Here is a 23,253-nt window from a genome sequence, read left to right as displayed (position 1 = left end):
GTACTAATGAACAGTGGTGGACACAGTAACATGGTAGTGTACTAATGAACAGTGGTGGACACAGTAACATGGTAGTGTACTAATGAACAGTGGTGGACACAGTAACATGGTAGTATAATAATGAACAGTGGTGGACACAGTAACATGGTAGTATACTAATGAACAGTGGTGGACACAGTAACATGGTAGTATAATGAACAGTGGTGGACACAGTAACATGGTAGTATACTAATGAACAGTGGTGGACACAGTAACATGGTAGTATAATAATGAACAGTGGTGGACACAGTAACATGGTAGTATACTAATGAACAGTGGTGGACACAGTGAAGGGTACTATACTAAAGTGCAATAGTGCACACAGGACAGGTTTGAACCTCTCCTCTTCCCACAGTTCATGCATAATGCAGCACGTGGGCTTAGGTTGCTTTTAAGGAAATTATGTGCAAAGTGGATTAGGTGTGAAGATCATCGTGTCGGAGTCATTTAAGCCTTGTGTACACATTACACAACCGTGTGTACACATCACACAACCGTGTGTACACATCACACAACCGTGGGCCAATACATTTGTTAGTCTGTGATGACTTACATTGGAATGTTCACCAACACTCCCTGTTTCACATCCATAAGAGAAATGTGTTCACCACTGGTGTGCTTTCGTCTTGTTTAAAATGTCGGTCAATATGTCAGTGTTTTATAAAGGTGTGTATTTATACAGTACATTCGTAATACTAGACATATGTGCCCTGTAGCCATATCATGTTTATTGAGGCCAATGTAGGTTGATCTATTGTGAAGATTATGTTTTAACTCCCACATCCATCTCTTTAAATCCCTGGGTATTTTTTCAATATTCCCTCAGATAGCATTGAATTGTGAGTTCTCAAACTCGTTGATATTCCCTCAGTATTTAACCTGTGTCTATGACTACCAGAGCCATTGTGTCCAGAAAGCTGAAAGCAGCACACATCTCAATTGAGTTGTCTGAATAGAGAGCTTGTGTTTTAATATGGAGCGTCAGTGTCAATGTCTAACAGGAGTCTAAATTGTGAATAGAATAAACACCACCAGGCATCATGGACCTGCATCACGCAGGACTATCAAGGTTATTCAGCATCGGCACATTCCAGACAATGCTATAGTTACAACTATTGCGCCTTAGAATAATTTAATGGACCCTTAGATGAAATTCAAGAGATTTAGACTTCAAGACCCGGGGGTCACCAGGTCAGTCAGATGCATTCAAGGCCGTCTCTCCTCCAGGTGCTCAACACACAGACAGAAAAGCAATAAACACATTAGCCAGAGTGGCTCTCTCCCTGAGTGTGGTTTCCACTAACCCTGCTTTAGAATCCCAGTCATTTGGGTCCTCCAGGCTTAATGTTTGTATTGACAGCCATGGGCGTGGTGCTGATGTTCCAGTGGAATGGTGCTGCTGTGAGGAGAGATGTTGGCCACAAAGCTTGTGGCTGTAGTTTCACCTGGATACTAAAGCCTGGGGGGTTTATCAGCTACACCCTCCTCTCATGGCTGTGTTAGTGTGATGTCGATCAATACTTTTAAACAAGGGCGCAAGAACCATTACTGCAGCTTAACTGAATATTGCTGACCTGCATTGGCTTTACTCAGTCTTTCTGGGGCGGTGGTTCAGAGCATTGGACCAGTAAACAAAAGGTCGCTGGTTCGAATCCCCGAGCTGGCAAGGTGGAAAAAGATGCCTTTCTGCCCTTGAGCAAGGAAGTTAACCCCGAACAACAACTCCTCCCCGGGATGTCGATTTAAGGCAGCCCCCTGCACCTCTCTCTGAGGGGTTGGGTTAAATACGGGAGACACGGTTGAATGCATTGTTGGGCAACTGACTAGGTATTTCCTATCTCTCTCTCTGTCTTTCCTGCATGAGTGTCTGACAGTACAGTCTTGTATCCTCTCCAGCTGCTGAGCGCTGCAGTGTCTGCTGCTAGAGTTTATTAGGACCATCTGGAGTGGTTTAGAACCTCATTTAGCCGGGGGAACCCAGGCAGCGTTGCCGTGACCCGGCTCTGGGGAACCCAGGCAGTGTTGCCGTGACCGGCTCTGGGGAACCCTCTCTGACAGCTAATCAATGATACAGAGTAGAGACACATGTAACATCAGAGGAACGGCAGCTTTGAAGAGCGAGGAGTGGGAGGAAGAGGAAGATGAGTAAGATTAGCCTTGGATGAATGGGACATCCTGCAGTAATTCTTCCTCCTCCTCTGTATGCATGTGCCTCCACTGCTCTCCCTCCCTTAGACTAGCTGCCTTGGTAATGCGCCCGAGCCAGGACGAAGTGGTGCATGGTGGTAATGAACAGCCTTGCTGAACTTTAGAACATAGCGTGCCTTTAGACACCTATAGAAGGAATACCGGGTAAATACGAAAGGACCTCAATAAGCAGCTCTAAGTGAGAGTGTTGAGAAGTTTGTGCGTCAGCGAGACCTTTCTGCAGAGAGGCTCTGGGTTTGAGAGGCTTGGTGTCTGTTGGTGTGTCTGCTGTTTGTGTCCATCTGGCATTGTGGGTACTTGGTGCCATGACATTCTGACTATAGATGGTCTGTACTTTGTCCCCCTGGGGAAAGGTTAGTCTTGTGGTTCAGCCACAGTGCTCATTGGGGCTCAGGTCTGTCTAGACAGGATGTTAGAGGCATGGCACTTCTCATAGTTTTACTGGCCCATCTTTAACTATTGCAGTTCTCATCGTTTTACTGGGACAACTTACGTTTCTAACTGACCCTTTAACAACCCTGTCAAGTTAAAGGGCTCCTATTTATTCCTGGTTCTATTCCTATGAAAGCTGAAGGATGCTATTTCTGAAAGGGTTTATTGAAATAATGTTTTTATCTTGTTACTGTCTGGGAGGCAGTCATTAAATACCCCTCATCCATGTTCTAAGGGAGTTGAAGTGATGGTTCTACCCGACGTAAGTTGTAGTGTTGGAACTGCACTCTGGGAGATGTAGTGTTGGTTCTCCCTTCAATGAGCTGTAGTGTCAGGGAGCCACTGTAACTAATGCATTCTGCATCTCTAATCTGCACTAGTCTCCATGATGCACAGTAGCGCCCTGCCGGCTATAGGATCGTCAGAGCCAGGCTGTTTTAGACAGCTCATGTTTTACCAGTCTGGCAGTGAAACTGATAGTTCCATCCACAACATAATGATGGGCTGGCGAAACCAGCCGTCTGACACCTGTCACTGCTCAGTCCTGCTCAGGTGTGATCTGCGGCAGCCATTGGTCCTTTCAGGGGGACCAGAAACTGAACCTTTTTTTGTTTTTCTCTTCGCTGGCTGATCTAAAGCATGAACAGATTGGTTATCATACTGATGCACCTACTCATCCAATACAGAATCCTTCTTGAACAATGGCTTCTATCAGGAACCGGGCAGATTATTCAGTCACTGACCTGTGCGTGTGTGTGTGTGTGTGTGTGTGTGTGTGTGTGCTTCTTGTTCAAGGTATTTATTTTTTATTTCACCTTTTATTTAACTAGGTAGGCTAGTTGAGAACAAGTTCTCATTCACAACTGCGACCTGGCCAAGGCAAAGCAGTGCGACACAAACAACAGAGTTACACATGGAATAAACTAACGTACAGTCAATAATACAATAGAGAAAGTCTGTATACAGTGTGTGCAAATGAGGTAGGATAAGGGAGGTAAGGCAATAAATAGGCCATAGTGGCAAAATAATTACAATATAGCAATTAAACACTAGATGTGCAGAAGATGAGTGCAAGTAGAGATACTGGGTAGCAAAATAAATAACAGTATGGGGATGAGGTAGATGGATGGACTACTTACAGATGGGCTGTGCAGTGATACGTGACCTGGTCTGACAGCTGGTGCTTACAGTTAGTGAGGGAGTAATTTAGTATTTGGTTGGGGTTATAGGCTGCGTATTGCTTCGTGATTCAAGTGGAATTGGAATGTTTTAGGTTCCGGGGGCTTGATGGAACCAAAATGCATTGTGGGTGTTTCAGGGCATGATTTGCAATATTTAAACATTTTAATACATGAAGAAATCACTAAGATATCATGAAGCATTCCCCTACATGTAGCGCGATGAGACAATCACCCGGGTAGTCACAATCTGTCTGGAGCAAGCGGCTGTGGTCTCAATTGATTAGTGATGCTGTCTGTGCCTGTCAACCCGCCTAGCAGGCCTGAAATCTCCTAACAAGCATCCGATTGAATGGGAGATGATTTCAAACAGCGTGGCGGTATACGGGGAGGCAGTATGACCGCGGCGTTGTCTTTTTCTGTTTATTGTAAGACAGGCGTGTATCTGGCATCAAACATCCCTGAGACAAAGAGATGATGAAATGATTGTGAAATGAAATGGCTGCGTGGGTGAGATAAGAGATGAAGAGGTCTGACCAGGTCCACCAGACAAGCTGCTCTTAGTATTCCATCCTGTCAGCCCCCCGTGGAATCAGAAGAGAGGAGAGACGGAGACCGAGCAGAAAAAGAGATCTGAAAGGCCCTGTGGATCTCAGAGAGGGCGATGGATAGACAGAGAAAAAGAGAGATCTGGCCTTGAACGTCTGTTGGCAATTTGACGCCTCCTTTGTGCTTGTTATCAGTTGTCAGCTGCTGCAGAGGTCTTGGCTTTAATGGAGAACTTAATTATAAATCAGAAGTCTGTTATGAGGTGGACGGCTGCTGGCTGGTGCTGCTGGGAGTTATTCTGAAGGAGCATTATCATTGTTTTAGCCTCCCTGGACACTGCAGTGTTGATATTAAAGATAATTAAATGATGTTCAAGGACCAGACTGACGAAAGGAGTCAAATCAACAACAGAGACCAGAGATGAGTTAAACTGCTGAACAGAGGGGTATACTACAAAGCAGCTGACTTTGATTAAAAATACAGAAATACGTGGATTTTCTGTTTCTTTAAGAAAGCTAAACATAGATAGTGGTGTCAATTAGACTGTGCCCATTTCAGGCATACCTTTTTTTAAATAAAAAATATATATTTCAGAATATTCCAGCAAGTCGGCTGGCTAACTCCTTGTTCCTACTTTGTAGTATACTTCTGTTTAGATCCATCCAGGGCAACTCGGTCAGAGCCTGGGGTCATGATTTAAAGGCCATTGAGCTAAGCCTGGGCTTCCAAACTAAATGAAATGCATACACAGCACAGGGCAGTGGGTCTGTGTAAGAATGCATGGGAATAATCCTGTTTTCACCTGTCTCTTCCCAGGCCCAGACTGCAAGCGCAGAGGAAGTTTGCCCAGTCTCAGCCCAACTCTCCCAGCACCACGCCGGTCAAGGTGTCTGATACCGCCCTGCCCGCCCCCTCCGCTCACATCAGAGACATCTCCAGACGGAAACCCAAGACTGAGGACTTCCTCACCTTCCTCTGCCTGAGAGGTACAGTAACCCTGTAGTCCGTGCCTAACATCTCACCCTTTCATCAGCAAACCCGTTCATCCACCCCCACACACACCCAACCCTTCATCCTCCCTCCTCACTCCCACCTCTGACAAGGCAAACACCAAACCCGTTCTGTCCTCACAGGTTACACATTTACCATTTCTACAGGTAACATTTAAACAGTGTGTGCAGATAACAATGTTCATTATTCAGTCTCAGCTTTAAGTGCCCCCCTCCGCACACACCTACACAGACATCCTGGTAGGGCCAGCTAATCCTGCTCCTGAGGGCACTGAGAGGCCCGGGATGCTATCTGCCGCCCACCAACACAAACACGGCCAGCTAGGGAAATGAGGGCAGCATTACAGGCTCAGGGTTCAGCTGAAATCCCACCTCTTTTCTGTAGTGCTATAACGTGTTATACAGGATTCAATAAGTTCACTGTAATGGCCAGTTTTCCTTTTACTCTTTATCTCAATTATAAATTGAAACCTCAAAAGAGAAATTGAGAAGCAGAGTGGAGTATAACCTCACATCCGGAGCAAAGGTCCAAAAGGCTACTAAACAGCTTCTGCTGAACAATTCATCAAATGGCCACCTGGACTATTTACATCACCGCTGCTACTTGCTGTTTATTATCTATGCATAGTCACTTTACCCCCACCTATATGTACCTCAACTGACCTGTACCCCCGCACATTGACTTGGTACCGGTACCCCCTGTACAGTCGTGGCCAAAAGTTTTGAGAATGACACAAATATTAATTTCCACAAAGTTTGCCGCTTCAGTGTCTTTAGATATTTTTGTCAGATGTTACTATGGAATACGGAATTATAATTACAAGCATTCTCATAAGTGTCAAAGGCTTTTATTGACAATTACATGAAGTTGATGCAAAGAGTCAATATTTGCAGTGTTGACACTTCTTTTTCAAGACCTCTGCAATCTGCCCTGGCATGCTGTCAATTAACTTCTGGGCCACATCCTGACTGATGGCAGCCCATTCTTGCATAATCAATGCTTGGAGTTTGTCAGAATGTGTGGCTTTTTGTTTGTCCACCCGCCTCTTGCGGATTGACCACACGTTCTCAATGGGAACTGGGGAGTTTCCTGGCCATGGACCCAAAATATCAATGTTTTGTTCCCTTTTGCCTTATGGCAAGGTGCTCCATCATACTGGAAAAGGCATTGTTCGTCACCAAACTGTTCCTGTATGGTTGGGAGAAGTTGCTCTCGGAGGATGTCTTGTACCATTCTGTATTCATAGCTGTGACAAGCTTTTTTCCGGATGCCCCAAACAATCGGAAAGGGGATTCAACAGAGAAAATGACTTTACCCCAGTCCTCAGCGGTCCAATCCCTGTACCTTTTGCAGAATATCAGTCTGTCCCTGATGTTTTTCCTGGAGAGAAGTGGCTTCTTTGCTGCCCTTCTTGACACCAGGCCATCCTCCAAAAGTCTTCGCATCTCTGTGCATGCAGATGCACTAACACCTGCCTGCTGCCATTCCTGAGCAAGTTCTGTACTGGTGGTGCACTGATCCCGCAGCTGAATCAACTTTAGGAGACGGTCCAGGCGCTTGCTGGACTTTCTTGGGTGCCCTGAAGCCTTCTTCACAACAATTGAACCGCACTCCTTGAAGTTCTTGATGATCCGATAAATGGTTGGTTTAGGTGCAATCTCACTGGCAGCAATATCCTTGCCTGTGAAGCCCTTTTTGTGCAAAGCAATGATGACGGCACGTGTTTCCTTGCAAGTAACCACAGTTGACAGAGGAAAAACAATGATTCCAATCACCACCATCCTTTTGAAGCTTCCTGTTATTTGAACTCAATCAGCATGACTGCGTGATCTCCAGTCTTGTCCTCGTCAACACTCACACCTGTGTTAACGAGAGAATCACTGACATGATGTCAGCTGGTCCTTTTGTGGCAGGGCTGAAATGCAGTGGAAATGTTTTTTTGGGATTCATTTCATTTGCATGGCAAAGAGGGACTTTGCAATTAATTGCAATTCATCTGATCACTCTTCATAACATTCTGGAGTATATGCAAATTGCCACCATACAAAGTGAGGCAGCAGACTTTGTGAAAATGAATATTTGTTTCATTCTCAATTTTTGGCCACGACTGTATATAGCCTCATTATTGTCATGTAATTCTATTTTTACTTTTTATTTTTATTTTGACTTTAGTTTATTTAGTAAATATTTTCTTAACTCTATTTATTGAACTGCGTTGTTGGTTAAGGGCTTGTATTTCACGGTAATGTCCCAGGTCTACACCTGTTGTATTCGGCACATGTGACAAATACAATTTGATTTTAAGATTTTTTTTTCTGAACAACCTTGGCCTTGGCTTTTACTGCTGTCCTCAGTCTTAGAGTGTGTTTAACTCTGAACAGTGTCTCCTCCCACCCAGCAGAACCCTCCATGACTCCATCACAAACAGAAATGGTCCTTTAGGAAGACTAATGCCTCGATTTTAGATTAACTTGGTATTGGCATTAACCTCTGCTGGCAACATAAAGTAGGTTAAAAAGAACTGCAATCAGCTGGGAGTTGAGGCCCAGAGGAGAATGCGGCGGCTCGTGTGTTAAAAGCCAATGCCACTTTAATGTAACAGAGCGCTGTTCAGAGCACCGTAATTAGAGATCAGTAAAACTGACAGGGTTGGCTGCCTTCTACTCAGTGGAACAGATCGGTTCTCATAATGACCCAGTAAATGTCTTCTGTTCAGGGTTTGGACAACTCCTGTTCATGTTTTGGATGCTATGCTAACTCCTGATCAGTTTCCTGTTGTTTATCTTCACTGTGCCGCGCCTGGTTGACTGCCGCACCCCCTGTCTCTGTGGTAGCCTTATTTATAGCCCCGTTACCCGGCCGAGAGGCAGCCTGAGTCCTCTGCGGAGCTCATGCTGCCTTAATGGTATTTTCATACACAGGGTTTTGCGCCCTCTTCCTTCACTTTAATGGCCCATGTGGAAAGAGGCCAATACATTGAGGTGACGTGCAAGATTGACAGGGCAGCGCAGAGGTGTGCATATGTGTGTGTGTGCATGCATGCGCATGTGTGCGGTCTGTGTCCTGGGGACATATGGATATAGACCATAAGGAAGCAGTGTTTCAATGTTGTATCTTTCAAAGTGTTTTTGGACTTTGATTTCATTCAAAGAGCTTTGTACGTCTGATTCCACTTTGGTGGCCCAGGCTAGCTAGGTGTGTAACAGTCGGTGGTGCCCCAAGAACAGGCAGCTGTGTTTGGCTTCCAGCACTTAGTGTCGTATACATTTCTTTCCATTTGCCCCATAGAGTGGACAGGCAGGGGTAGTCAAGCAGTCGGCACAGTCTGGTCTGTTCCAGAGCTAGAAGAACAATGGCGATCCTGGTAGAAATTAGAGGTCAATCGGCAATTCTGTTTAAACTGCTCGAATCCTCTCAAATGTTTATCTTATCTGACAAACATACCACATACAGTTGAAGTCGGAAGTTTACATACACCTCAGCCAAATACATTTAAACTCAGTTTTTCACAATTCCCAACATTTAATCCTAGTAAACATTCCCTGTTTTAGGATCACCACTTTATTTTAAGAATGTGAAATGTCAGAATAATAGTAGAGAATTATTTATTTCAGCTTTTATTTCTTTCATCACATTCCCAGTGGGTCAGGAGTTTTCATACACTCAATTCGTATTTGGTAGCATTAACTTTCAGTAGTTTAACTTGGATCAAATGTTTCGGGTAGCCTTCCACAAGCTTCCCACAATAAGTTGGGTGAATTTTGGCCCATTCCTCCTGACAGAGCTGGTGTAACTGAGTCAGGTTTGTAGGCCTCCTTGCTCGCACACACTTTTTCAGTTCTGGCCACAAATTTTCTATGGGATTGAGGTCAGGACTTTGATGGCAACTCCAATACCTTGACTTTGTTGTCCTTAAGCCATTTTGCCACTTTGGAAGTATGCTTGCTGTCATTGTCCATTTGGAAGACCCATTTGCGACCAAGCTTAAACTTATTGACTGATGTCTTGAGATGTTGCTTCAATATATCCACATAATTTTCCTGCCTCATGATGCCATCTATTTTGTGAAGTACACCAGTCCCTCCTGCAGCAAAGCAACCCCCACAACATGATGCTTCCACCCCCATGCGTCACGGTTGGGATAGTGTTCTTCGGCTTGTAAGCCTCCCCCTTTTCCTCCAAACATAACAATGGTCATTATGGCCAAACAATTATATTTTTGTTTCATCAGACTAGAGGACATTTCTCAGAAAGTACGATATTTGTCCCCATGTGCAGTTGCAAACCGTAGTTTGGCTTTTTTATGGCAGTTTTTGAGCCGTGGCTTGTTCCTTGCTGAGCGGCCTTTCAGGTTATGTCTATATAGGACTCGTTTCACTGTGGATATAGATACTTTTGTACCCGTTTCCTCCAGCATCTTCACAAGGTCCTTTGCTGTTGTTCTGGGATTGATTTGCACGTTTCGCACCACAGTACGTTCATCTCTAAGAGACAGATCGCGTCTCCTATCTGAGCGGTATGATGGCTGCGTGGTCCCATGGTATTTATACTTGCGTACTATTGTTTGTACAGATGAACGTGGTACCTTCAGGCGTTTGGAAATTGCTCCCAAGGATGAACCAGACTTGTGGAGGTCTACAAAAGAATCCGGATGGTCTTGGCTGATTTCATTAGATTTTTCCATGATGTCAAGCAAAGAGGCACTGAGTTTGAAGGTAGTCCTTGAAATACATCCACAGTTACACCTCCAATTGACTCAAATGATGTTAATTAGCCAATCAGAAGCTTCTAAAGCCATGACCTATTTTTCTGGAATTGTCCATGCTGTTTAAAGGCACAGTCAACTTACTGTATGTAAACTTCTGACCCACTGGAATTGTGATACAGTGAAATAATCTGTTTGTAAACAATTGTTGGCAAAATTACTTGTTTCATGCACACAGTTGATGTCCTAACCGACTTGCCAAAACTATAGTTTGTTAACAAGAAATTTGTGGAGTGGTTGAAAAACAAGTTTTAATAACTCCAACCCAAGTGTATGTAGACTTCCGACTTCAACTGTATTCCCGCCTGCCCACTGTCTGACAGCTTCTGACGACAAAGCGCTGGTTATGAAAGTAGAGCGTTCCCACCGTGATTTCAGTTTTCCTGTCTTTTGTTCTCTACAACAGCAGCTTGTAATCACCACTGCTTATACGTCTGGGACTCGGCATCATAATGAGCTGTTCCTGTCTTCTGGTTTTTAAACAGGAACCATATATTTTTAATCCCTCTTGGGGAAACGTCTGGCTGCTCTGATGCAATGTGGAGTAACAGGCGACAGACACAAAATGGAGCGAATCACACTGTAATGTTTATGTGCTACATAGCTTCTCAAATCCCTTTTTCATTTCGGCTGTTTATATCCGTGGAGAAAGCCATTTGGAGGCTGTCCAGCCAGCCTGTCTCTGGGCCTTGTCTGTAGCCTGTAGCCTTGGGTAGAGAGGGTCATTGTCGGTAGTGGCAGTGGCGCTATCCCTGATATATATATTTTTCTCATCTCCGCTTGAGCCTTCCTCTGCGCACACACGCACACACACGGGTGGGATAATGGCAGATAAAGTGGTAGATGAATAACCCCCACTAATATTCTCATTCAGTGTTACATAACAGGTACTTCTATATGCGTGTATGCCATGGCTGGCTGAACATTGAATGGGTCTAGGTCTGAGACTGCTGCTGCGGCCGTGATTGCGTTGCGAAGGGAAGGCTGATTAAATTTAGCCAGCAACTCCCAGAGCCGACTAGAGCCGAGGGCAGCGTGGGTTAATGGATTTGCAGACATTCAGGAATGTAAATTGGAGGAGATATAATCCCCGATCCTCTCGGATTCACTCCGCTGCATCGGCCTATAAAACAATGTTATTGAAAAAGCCCCAGTCGGCGCTCTTTCATTCCCTCCCCTCCTCTCCACCTATCTTGTTCCCGATGAGGCACATGGTGAAGTATGAGGGGTACGAGAGAGGGCTGGCGTGGTCTCTCCACACACTGTCTATGACGGGGAATTCGGCCAGGGATTTGGCCCTCTGCTTCCGTTGGAACAGCTTGAGAAGAGGAAGCTCATACTGTTGACTCTCTGGGGTCAGATTTTTTTTTATACACCACTTGGAACTGCTTTTCCAACCAGCTTTAGAGATTCCTGAGGCTCTGTAGCCTAGAAGTGAGGACCACGAGAAGTGCTATTTTTCGGTAACATGGATGTTAATCAGATGATTATAAATGTGTTCTTTTTTTTCTTCAGTTAACACCCTTGATTGGTCGTTTAAACTCCTCATTGTTTTTTATTTTAAGTTAACCATTTTGGTTGTAATTACGCCTGTCTAGTTAAAATTCCAATCATAATAGACTGTTTCAGCCTTCATTATAATTTGCCTGTGGTTCTGAGGCACATGAAAAGGCCCATAATTGAGGATAGGGAGGAGGGAGGGGAACAGGCCTGGAGCAGGGAGGAGGGAGGCCTGGGTTATATTTCTCTGTCTCTGGGAGCTGACAGACGGAGTCTCTGCGCCAGAGAGGCTGTTAAACCCAGCACCACCCTTCTCCCCTCTGTCTGAGAACCAGCCACTGAAGATATAACCTAGCCGTAGACCAGACGCCAGTGACCAGAGGAGCCAGCCCAACAGGCTTCCTCCATTGGACTCTCTGGGGGCTACTGAACAAAAAATGGGAGCATCAGGCTTATTTTGGGCCCTTGGGAAAGGTTATAGGATAACATTGTCCAGTCTCATCCTCCCCTATTTCTCTCTCACTTCCTCAGAGAAAGATCCCTCGTCCACCCATCGGACAAGAGACCTCACCCTGTGCCCCATCGGTCTGCTAGCTATTGACCCTGTGACCCCAGTGAAGGCAGTAATTGCAGCCATGTTGTTAATGAAGCAGGTCATTTGGAGCTGATTGGGAGTTTGTTGACTCTAAGTCACCCTGACCTCTGTCACTGGGAGAAAGGATTTTTTTTTTTTAAAGAGCTGGAGAACTGGTACAGATGTGCTATGTACCACACTCCCATACAGTCAATCAATCAAATATATTTATAAAGCCCTTTTTACATCAGCAGATGTCACAAAGTGTGTATACAGAACCCAGCTAGCCCAGTCCTCTACAGGTCTTAGCTAGACTGATTCCAGCACCTCAAACCTAGTCCAGACGTGGCTTCTTCTCACGTTACACATTGTGCTCTACTCCTAAACCTTATTGAATGACCCGTAACCCTAATAACAATGGACTGGCGTCTCGGCTCTGTCTACATAGAGAGCTATTCAAAGTATCATTAAAGTATCACGTTGTCGTGACGAAGCTGTATTGTGGGTACTGACTGTTGTGTAGGCTTACGAACTGTATTCTGATGTGATGTGCATGTGATTCCGAAGGCTCCGATATCACTGTCATTCATTACTGCATTCAAAGTAACCCTAACCCCATTGGCTCCCCTGTTGTCTGCCATACAGCAGGATGCTTAATTCAAAACGAGTCGCTGGTTAATGATGCTTAGCTTAAAGCTCACTTTGCTGCACTACACTACAACCAGGTTATATAAGGATATTGATTGTATAGATTTGGTATACATTTTAATTTGATAATGACTTTTTGGTTTGATGTCTGACTAATTCTAGCTTCACCATATCTCATTTCAGGTTACTCCTCCTGGCCAAATGAAGGTTGGTTACGTTTATGCATTTCTTTTTAAAGTACTCATGATCTAGACAGTAAATGTTAATGAAACACTATGATGCATTTCCCACTTTTACATGAATACACTACAACATAAACCTGTGATACATGAGATGAAAATGGAATGTAATACAATGTAATGATTCACACCATTAGGCCTAGTCGAGGCTCATTTGTGACCATTACAACGCTTTAAACCGATAAACCACAATGTCATTAAACTAGTCATGATAACAATGGAGAATGAGGTGATGCAGACAAACCATCGCTTTCTTTTCCCTCTGCTGTCTCTAATGGCCACAAGAGACCAGACTCTCGTCCTACCCAGTGTTTCCATCCTAACACAATGGATGGTGACCTCCGTCAGCTGGCCATGGAACAGCTTGCTCGATTTACTTTAGGGCAGGGTTCCCAAACTGGTGGCCCATGGGCTAAATTCAGCCCACGGGTGATTTTTATTTAGATGTTTTCTGAGCAACGTTTTTTGTTAGACATGAAAGACTCTAAAACACCAGCAAATCAGCTCCAAGTGATTTTAATTGAGGAGATCTGTTACAAACTAGTCCCACGCATAATAGAGATATACATTGAGTTTACAAAGCATTAATATCTCTCCATGACATAGACTGAACAGGTCAAAGCTATGATTCCTTATTGATGTCACTTGTTAAATCCACTTCAATCAGTGTAGATGAAGGGGAGGAGACAGGTTAAAGATGAAGGGGAGGAGACCAGTTAAATATGAAGGGGAGGAGACCCGGTTAAAGATGAAGGGGAGGAGACCAGGTTAAAGATGAAGGGGAGGAGACAGGTTAAAGATGAATGGGGAGGAGACAGGTTAAAGATGAAGGGGAGGAGACAGGTTAAAGATGAAGGGGAGGAGACGGGTTAAAGATGAAGGGGAGGAGACGGGTTAAAGATGAAGGGGAGGAGACGGGTTAAAGATGAAGGGGAGGAGACGGGTTAAAGATGAAGGGGAGGAGACGGGTTAAAGATGAAGGGGAGGAGACGGGTTAAAGATGAAGGGGAGGAGACGGGTTAAAGATGAAGGGGAGGAGACGGGTTAAAGATGAAGGGGAGGAGACGGGTTAAAGATGAAGGGGAGGAGACGGGTTAAAGATGAAGGGGAGGAGACGGGTTAAAGATGAAGGGGAGGAGACGGGTTAAAGATGAAGGGGAGGAGACGGGTTAAAGATGAAGGGGAGGAGACGGGTTAAAGATGAAGGGGAGGAGACGGGTTAAAGATGAAGGGGAGGAGACGGGTTAAAGATGAAGGGGAGGAGACGGGTTAAAGATGAAGGGGAGGAGACGGGTTAAAGATGAAGGGGAGGAGACGGGTTAAAGATGAAGGGGAGGAGACGGGTTAAAGATGAAGGGGATGAGACGGGTTAAAGATGAAGGGGAGGAGACGGGTTAAAGATGAAGAGATGAAGGGGAGGAGACCGGTTAAAGAAGGATGGTTAAGATTTGAGACATGGGTTGTGTGTGTGTGCCATTCAGAGGGTGAATGGGCAAGACAAAAGATTGAAGTGCCTTTGAACAGGGTATGGTAGTAGGTGCCAGGCGCACCGTTTGGTGTCAAGAACTGCAATGCTGCTGAGATTTTCACTCAACAGTTTCCTGTGTGTATCAAGAATGGCCCACCACCCAAAGGACATCAAGCCAATTTGACACAACTGTGGGAAGCATCGGAGTTAGTTAGTTTTAGACACCATGAGATTTAAAATCACCAGTTTTGCTTTTATGACATTTTCTGGGATGCTGTGATTTTACAGTATTGCATGGTGCACTCAAAGACGACTGCAGTAGCTCTCTCTCTCCTCTCAACACATAACTGCTCGGTAGGTTCTCATTGGTTTTAACCCGCTCTGTTTCTTCTCTCTCTCTCTCTCTCTCTGCCCCCCCCAGGTTTGTCAGCGTTGCCCAGTAACATGGCGTACTTTGGGAGCTCTCAGGATGAAGATGAGCTGGATGACGATGAAGAGGAATACGAGGATGTGAAGCCAGACATCAGCGTGGCGTCTACTTCCTGTCAGTCCACGCCCAGGAAGGGCAAACCCCCAGGGAAACATGCCGTCAACGGCCACGGTACGACAACGTCCTCTTACCTACCTAACCCCAACAGTAAGAAACTGTCATCTCTCTCCTTTTCAACAACCTAACCCCGAACTGCCCTGACCAATCACAACACTGATATTTAACACTCACCAATCACGGTTGAGGGCCGAAGTGGAACGGGTGGAATGGACCTAATACGTACAAGAGACCCACATGTGTAGAGCTGTCTGCAGCCGAGCATGTCTGAGTTAGTCTCCACACTCTCTCTCCCTCTCTGAGGGAGCATTCCATCTTTCCACTCCAATTAACACTAGGAGGGAAGAGAGGTAACAAGGTGTTTATGCATTCAGCTCACAGCTAGCCAGGGAGGAGGGGAACAGGGACGGAAAACAAGGAGCGCACACCCCACAGCCCCGCCTCTTTCATGCACACACTGTACGCTGCCTAGACGTGGAGAGATGGACAGCTTAACAGGAAAGTTGGAAAATCTCTCGAGGGAAAGTTGTGTGTGACTCTGAGGGGCGCTTGTCTAAAGGAAACACGTCACGTTAAAACAGAACAATGTGCCAGTGGTGGTGAAAGCTACAAGCAGGCAAAGCCACACAAGAACGATCTACATGTTATCAGTGGCATATGCTTGGTGTTGCTCGCTGTGTCCCAGACGCTGTAGTCCTCCTCCCTGTGACAACATATCCTCCAGGCCAGGCAATCCCCATGGAAACAAGGCCAGTGTTTCAGTTCCTCCTCTAGACTTGCAGACAGGGGTTTAGAAAGTGAGCACTTTGACATAGTAGAGTGGCCAAAGCAATATTTACCAAATTAGCCTGTCCTATGGCAGCACACTCGCTCTCAGTACAGTGTTAGGCCTGGGCCGTAAGTACCGTAGAAGCCCGTCTCCCAGTACACTGTTAGACCTGGCCAGCACAGTACACTATAAGGCCGTGTGTCAGATGTGACACTTTAAAATGCAGCATGGGCAGGACTCCAGTAGTTTATATGAGCTGCAAGGCACAGAGAAAGAAAGAGCGAGAAACCACAGAGCTCTGCTTTCATTACCCTGCACCTCACTAACCCCAGCCATGTTTACATTTCTAGATTAAACACCTTTTATTGAGTTGCGTTTTGTGGTAGCTTTTCAAAGGGACTTTGGCAGATGGAGTGGCGGGGGGGGGGCGCCGGGTTCAGCGCCGGGTTGATATTTAAACACTGTAAAAATAAAGTGAACCTCGTAAAATATGTAGCGAGAACTATTGAATATGTGTTAATTGAATGGTTCAGACAGTTAATATCAGTGTTTCTGCACTAGTCTGAGGTTAGCAGGGCTGTAGTCTGGTGCTTGACCAACATAATGTTCCCCACAAGTGACTGTACAAGACTGGAGAAAATATTTCATTGACATTATAAATTCTTGTTGAGGTTTTAATATACAGTGCTTTCAGAAAACAACTCACACCCTTTGACTTTTGTGTTCCAGCCTGAACTTAAAATGGATTAAAATGAGATGTTTTGGGGGGGGGGTCACTGGACTATACACAGTACACCATAATGTCAAAGTGGAATTATGTTTTTCATTTTTTTTTTTTACAAATGAAAAGCGGAAATGTTTTCAGTCAATAAGTATTCAACCCCTTTGTTATGGCAAGCCTAAATAAGTTCAGGAGTAGAAATGTGCTTATTAACAAGTGACTTAAGTTGCATCGACTCACTCTGTGTGCAATAACTACCTCATCTCTCTACAAACTCAGTGGCCTTGTTATTTAGACTGTCTGGCCCGAGATTGGAAGATTGGGCGTTCGATCCTTGGCCGAGTCATACCAAAGATTGTAAAAATGCGTTTCTGCTTGACACCCTGCATTAAGGAGATTGATTGGGGTGTACTTGTATACCGAACAAAAATATAAATGCAACATGTAAAATGTTGGTCTCATGTTTCATGAGCTGAAATTAAAGATCCGATTTAATGTTTCATAGGCACAAAAAGCTTATTTTTCTCAAATGGTGTACACAAATGTTAACATCCCTGTTAGTGAGCATTTTATAACTTGTCAAGATAATCCATCCACCTGACAGGTGTGACATATCAAGAAGCTGATTAAACCAGCGGCTCATTACACAGATGTACCTTGTGCTGGGGACAGTAAAAGGCCACCCTAAAATGTGCAGTTTTGTCACAACACAATGGGGGGTGTATTTATGTCTGTAATAAAGCCCTTTTTTGGGGTAAAAACTAATTCTGATTGGCTGGCCATTAAAAACACGTTTTCACTTTGTCATTATGGGGTATTGTGTGTAGATGGGTAAGAAAAAAATATGTTTAATCCATTCAGACTGAAGTTCAGACTGTAACACTGCAGCATCCTTCTACACAGATCTGAGATCATCTTTTCTCTACTTTTGGTCCAGTGTTCAACCTTCTAAACTGATCTAAGATCATCTTTTCTCTCCTGTTCAGTGTTGAATGGCCACAGCAAGTCGCCCCGGGACAGCCACAAGCCCAGAGGGAAGGAGTGGGTGCAGGTGAGGGAGCGCAGTGAGAGGGCTGAGGCCCGGAGGGAGCAGGCCCTCAGCCAGCCAGAGGCCACAGCCAGGGGCCACACTACCAATGGACTGCCTCACAGGAGGGCTGCAGAGGAGCCCCGCAAGCAGGTACTGCATCTATACCTGAACAGTATGCTTGGTTAATTCGGCTAATATGTAACTCTCTATAACGGTCATAAAGATAGCTGACCAGCATGCTTCAGTAACCACCAGGCGAGAGCAGACATTATCATTAGACGAGTAGTAATGTGTAACGACGATGAACGGTGACATATTATTAATATAGTAACGTAACAGCAGCATGCTCAGTGTGAAATCCCTGAGCTCCTTTCCTCTCCTGCCTTTGAAACACAATCATTACACAGACGCAGTCTGCTACTATATTTACTACTGGAGCTGGGCTGTCAAAGCTGCCTTCCTGTCCAAGAAGGAGCTCTGCTAAGGAGGAGAGGAGGAGGGGATGACGAGAGGAGGGAGAGTACCTTTGGCCCAGTTTAAAATGCACATTGTGGTTCTGACAGTTACATGAGCTAATCAGAGGGGAGCATTGGGGGCTTTGCCTCTCGTCAGAGAGAGCAGCATCATGACCGGCAGCTCGGCTCCCTCAGACAGCCGGTACACCGGAGCCGGGCCACGCTGTCTCATGTCGATGCCGGGCCTGTCGGTTTTAAGTGCCGCCAACTGACTAATTAAGGAACAATGAATCTCAATGAGTAGGGGAGAGCCAAGACAAACTACGCTGAAGTGATTGGCCTTTGTTCTAGCCCTCTGCCCTCTCTCTGCTTTCTGTCTCTCTCTGTCTCTCGCTCTCTCTGTCTGTCACCCTGTGTGTTTGCTCATGTGTTGTACTGGCAGATTCACCGTCCTTGTCAACAGAGCTCCAATCATTTTGAGGCATTCACATTTTTAGTCTTCTGATATTAACTGTGAGAGTGCAGCATCAGGGCGATATCCAATCCCCTGGCCGATAGCAACGCGATCATGATCCCTAGTCTGTGGAAGGGAATCAGCCATAGTTCAAATGATTATCATACAAGAACCCATTGGCCCTGTTTATACAGCATTTAGTTAGCGCAAGCCAGACTAATGATATTCTGTGAAATCTGAACTGGGGGGGATGTTATTTGGTCAGGAAAATTGAGCTGCTGCTCCTGTCTCCTGTTGACCTTTGTCTCAGTTTTAAAAGTCATTATGCTGAAGACTATTCATGTAGACAGACCTCGAAGACCATCTTTTCAGCTATCACATTGATGTGCTTGTTTTGATGTACTTTTGAGTGCTACATTGTTTGTGGGTTTTTTTAATTGATAAGTGTGTCCGTTTCTCTATGCGCTGGAAGAGTCACGGTTACGCTTCCTGATCCGGTCTTTTCAAATTGGTTGCTGAGCTCTAGATCTCTTCCTATGGGCTGCTGAGCTGCAGTGGATCCAGTCTGTTCCTATGAGCAGCTGATTTGCTGTAGATCCGTCCCCTTCCTATGGGCCGCTGAGCTGCAGTGGATCCAGTCTGTTCCTATGAGCTGCTGAGCTACAGTGGATCCAGTCTGTTCCTATGAGCTGCTGAGCTGCAGTGGATCCAGTCTGTTCCTATGAGCTGCTGAGCTACAGTGGATCCAGTCTGTTCCTATGAGCTGCTGAGCTACAGTGGATCAAGTCTGTTCCTATGGGCTGCTGAGCTGCAGTGGATCCAGTCTGTTCCTATGGGCTGCTGAGCTACAGTGGATCCACTCTGTTCGTATGGGCTGCTGAGCTGCAGTGGATCCAGTCTGTTCCTATGGGCTGCTGAGCTACAGTGGATCCACTCTGTTCGTATGGGCTGCTGAGCTGCAGTGGATCCAGTCTGTTCCTATGGGCTGCTGAGCTGCAGTGGATCCACTCTGTTCCTATGAGCTGCTGAGCTGCAGTGGATCCAGTCTGTTCCTATGGGCTGCTGAGCTGCAGTGGATCCAGTCTGTTCCTATGAGCTGCTGAGCTGCAGTGGATCCAGTCTGTTCCTATGGGCTGCTGAGCTGCAGTGGATCCAGTCTGTTCCTATGGGCTGCTGAGCTGCAGTGGATCCAGTCTGTTCCTATGGGCTGCTGAGCTGCAGTGGATCCAGTCTGTTCCTATGGGCTGCTGAGCTGCAGTGGATCCAGTCTGTTCCTATGGGCTGCTGAGCTGCAGTGGATCCAGTCTGTTCCTATGGGCTGCTGAGCTGCAGTGGATCCAGTCTGTTCCTATGGGCTGCTGAGCTGCAGTGGATCCACTCTGTTCCTATGAGCTGCTGAGCTGCAGTGGATCCAGTCTGTTCCTATGGGCTGCTGAGCTGCAGTGGATCCAGTCTGTTCCTATGAGCAGCTGATTTGCTGTAGATCCGTCCTCTTCCTATGGGCCGCTGAGCTGCAGATGTTCCGTGTTTAATCTTCCTGCCATCCTGCAGATGGACTATAGCAACACATGATGTCATCCTGAGCCATCCCCCGCCTCCCCCCTCCTCTCTTTCCACTCACATGGGACCAAAATCCACTTCAGAGAGTTGGCTGTGGTTCTGTTCTCTCTTGTTCCCTCACTCTTTCTCCCTCTCCCTCGCTTACTCTGTCTGTTTCCTGTAATGATTTTTCTTTATTTTTTTTCTCACCAGTCTTTCAGTGCCTTCTACAGGGGCCTTCACCTTCTCCACAGGGCTGGGATGTAGCCCGTCTCCTCTCTCTCGCTCCTCTCTGTCTCAGACCAGACTATTACAGAGCAAAGGCCGCTGCTCACATGCACACCAACCCTTGAGAGAGTTGTGCAGCAGAGTAGAGCCAGTGAGCCCTCTAGTGGTGAAAGTAAAGTAGACAACCACCACCCAGCCCGCTGTGCCTTTGTCAGCATATCTGTTTTGGTCACAGCTGGCCCACTGGCTCTCTGTTCTATTCTTTTGGTCGTGAAGGCAAAATGGATGAGTTTGACCCTTAAGCAAGCTGCAGACAGAAGTCTCTGAATCTGATGTTGTCTTTGGTTATAGCTCTATCCCTCTAGAGTTGAGAATCTGATGTATTTGTTGAGTCTTTGGCATCGTGCTGCTTTGAGACCCTGGCAGACGTCACACTGCGCTTAGCCACTCTGCCATCCATCACTCTGGCCTGCCGGGGCGATGGGGTTCGCTCTCTCTCTCTCTCGTGCGCTCTCTCTCTCTGTCTGTGTGTATTTTTCCACTATTGAGGGGAGCAGGATTTATGAAGGGGGTCACATTTCACTCCCCTTATCTTTTAATAGCCTCTCTTTGTGTTGGCTGCACCTGATAGAAGCAGGGCTGTAGCTGTATTGTACTCCTAATGCAGAGGTGTTCAGGGGGAAGCAGAGGGAACAGAGAGAGGGAGACAACTCTGCTTCTTCCGCTGGTGGGTCTGGTTGGCTTCATTCCCCCAGCTGCGTTTAGCCAGTGAGGCCCCCGATGTAACTTAAGCTAGCTACATTTCAGAGCTCACATGTTCAGCAGGGGTTCTCAGATCTGCAGGGTAAAAAACTTTTATTTGAGGCATTAAAGGCGAATTAAAGAGCTTAAGGAAACTATACCAAATAAAACTGTCTTCATGTGCTGGGATAGAGTTTCAAGTCGTAACCTCTTTTATGTAGTGTTCTCTACATACAGCAGTTGGCTCTAAAATTAAAGCCTCACTCCTATTTGGGCCGGGATGGCTTTTTTCAGCTGTTGAAGCTAACATTGTTTAGTTTTCTTGCCCTGTGAGGAGTGTTTGTCTACAATAACAGATTTAAAAGTACAACAACTCATGTATAGGCTTCATTGAGTAGCAGCAGTTTAAAATGTTTGCTTACTAGTTTACTTCTTCAATGTGAAGCCACAGCTCCGGAGTGAAAGAGAGAGTGTGTGTTAGAACACAGAATGTTTATGAACAAATGTTTCTGATCTCTCTCTCTCTCTCTCTCGTTCTCTCTCTCGCTCTCAGGTCTTTAAAGTGAACGGCGTCACACGGCTCTCCCAGCCAGGCGTGCACACGGCCGGTGCCCAAAAAACAAAAGACTTCAGACTGCCGTCCAAAACTGTGAAGGGCCAAGTCACATACACCAAAGCAAAACGAGAACTGGTCAAGAAAACCAAACTGAACCACCGCAAACACAACACTGCTGCTTCCCATAGAGCCAATAGCAACAATCACCACCGCCACCAGCGACTCCCGCTCTCCAACTCAGGAAAAGCCCAGAATAGCAAAACAAAAACACGCAAACAGGTGCTATTATCCAATGGGGTGTACAAGGTGGCTAACGGGGGCGGTGTGCGCCTCAACGGTCACCTCTGTGCCAAGCAGGAGGTGGGCAGGCAGGGGCGTGAGGGGCTGAGGAACTCCAAGCGGAGGCTGGAGGTGGCGGTAGCAGCCATCGGGGCGGTGGCTGACTCCCAGGGTCAGCTGGTCATCCTGGAGAATAACCCCAACCCTAAGAAGACAAAACAGCACCAGACCAGCCCTCTGGAAACACGCAGTAAGAAAGCATGTCAGGACAAGACCTTGGTCCCCAACGGACACATTGTCATGGAAACCACCCCTCCCCCGACCCTGCTAGCCCCACCCCCTCCCCCGACTCCTCCCGCCACACCACCAGCCAATCCAGAGCCAGAGCGTCAGCGGCCCAAGCGGGCGTCAGCCGGCAAGCTGATGTTCATCAGACAAGCACAGCAGCGGGGGCAGGTTGCCTCTAACCCTAACCACAACCGCTCAACTACCTCAGAATCCCCTTGCCACACTTCTGGACACAACCCTGGACATATCCCTCACAAACCAGCAGAGCCCCGGCCTGACAGGGAGTGGGAAAGGGAGAAGGAGAGGGAGAGAGAGAGGGAGAGGGAGAGGGCGGAGAGGAGCAGGGTGAGCTGGGCGGCGTTGGGTGAGGCGCCAGTGTTCTGTCCCACCCAGCGGGCGTTCCAGGACCCCCTGGTGTACCTGGACTCTGTGCGGGAGGGGGCGGAGCCCTGCGGACTGTGTCGGGTGGTTCCCCCGGCTGACTGGCGCCCAGAGTGCAAACTGAACGACGAGATGCGCTTTGTGACCCAGGTGCAGCGCATCCACAAGCTGGGCCGTCGCTGGGGCCCCAACGTACAGAGGCTAGCCTGCATCAAGAAGCATCTCAAATCTCAGGGCATCACCATGGAAGACCCCCCGCTCATTGGTGAGTCTAACTCATAGACTGTCCCTACTTTACCAGCCACACACACACACTTAACCCGATCCCCCTGGTTGTTGGTTGGTCTGACAGTCAAACGCACATATAGGCTGGACGAATGTTGCAAAACAAACCGCTTTAACAAACTTTGGGTCTCGAAGGTATTGACAATACAACAAAATGTTTGTTGCTTTCCACCAATGGTATCTGGTATTTTTACTGCAGATGTCAATAACAATATTCAGATGTATGTCTGCGAGGCAGTAAAACCACAACCTAGGATGTTGCTTGACACCTAGGATTTCTCACTCAGCAGCTTTATGTGTTTTTACGCTGAAAGAGGCTGTTTATCTGACTGAAATAAATGTTTGAGTCTGTATAAGAATGCGGCCGAT

General features: G+C 46.4%; 1 protein-coding gene across 9 annotated transcripts in view; it reads left to right on the top strand.

Annotated features, from left to right (window-relative positions):
* LOC112229679 (protein Jumonji-like) overlaps positions 1–23,253 on the top strand; it is a 96,908-nt gene that overhangs the window by 58,276 nt on the left and 15,379 nt on the right. For all 9 annotated transcript variants that reach the window (XM_024395635.2, XM_042310276.1, XM_042310275.1 and 6 more), the window contains exons 4-8: positions 5,223–5,392; positions 13,088–13,111; positions 15,033–15,212; positions 17,635–17,828; positions 21,649–22,864. In XM_024395635.2, coding sequence (XP_024251403.2) covers positions 5,223–5,392; positions 13,088–13,111; positions 15,033–15,212; positions 17,635–17,828; positions 21,649–22,864 — 1,784 coding nt within the window. The remainder of the gene's footprint in view (positions 1–5,222; positions 5,393–13,087; positions 13,112–15,032; positions 15,213–17,634; positions 17,829–21,648; positions 22,865–23,253) is intronic.

This window comes from Oncorhynchus tshawytscha, linkage group LG31 (assembly GCF_018296145.1).
Source record: "Oncorhynchus tshawytscha isolate Ot180627B linkage group LG31, Otsh_v2.0, whole genome shotgun sequence".
NCBI classification, from domain to species: Eukaryota; Metazoa; Chordata; class Actinopteri; order Salmoniformes; family Salmonidae; genus Oncorhynchus; species Oncorhynchus tshawytscha.
This window is presented reverse-complemented; position numbering and strand designations above follow the sequence as displayed.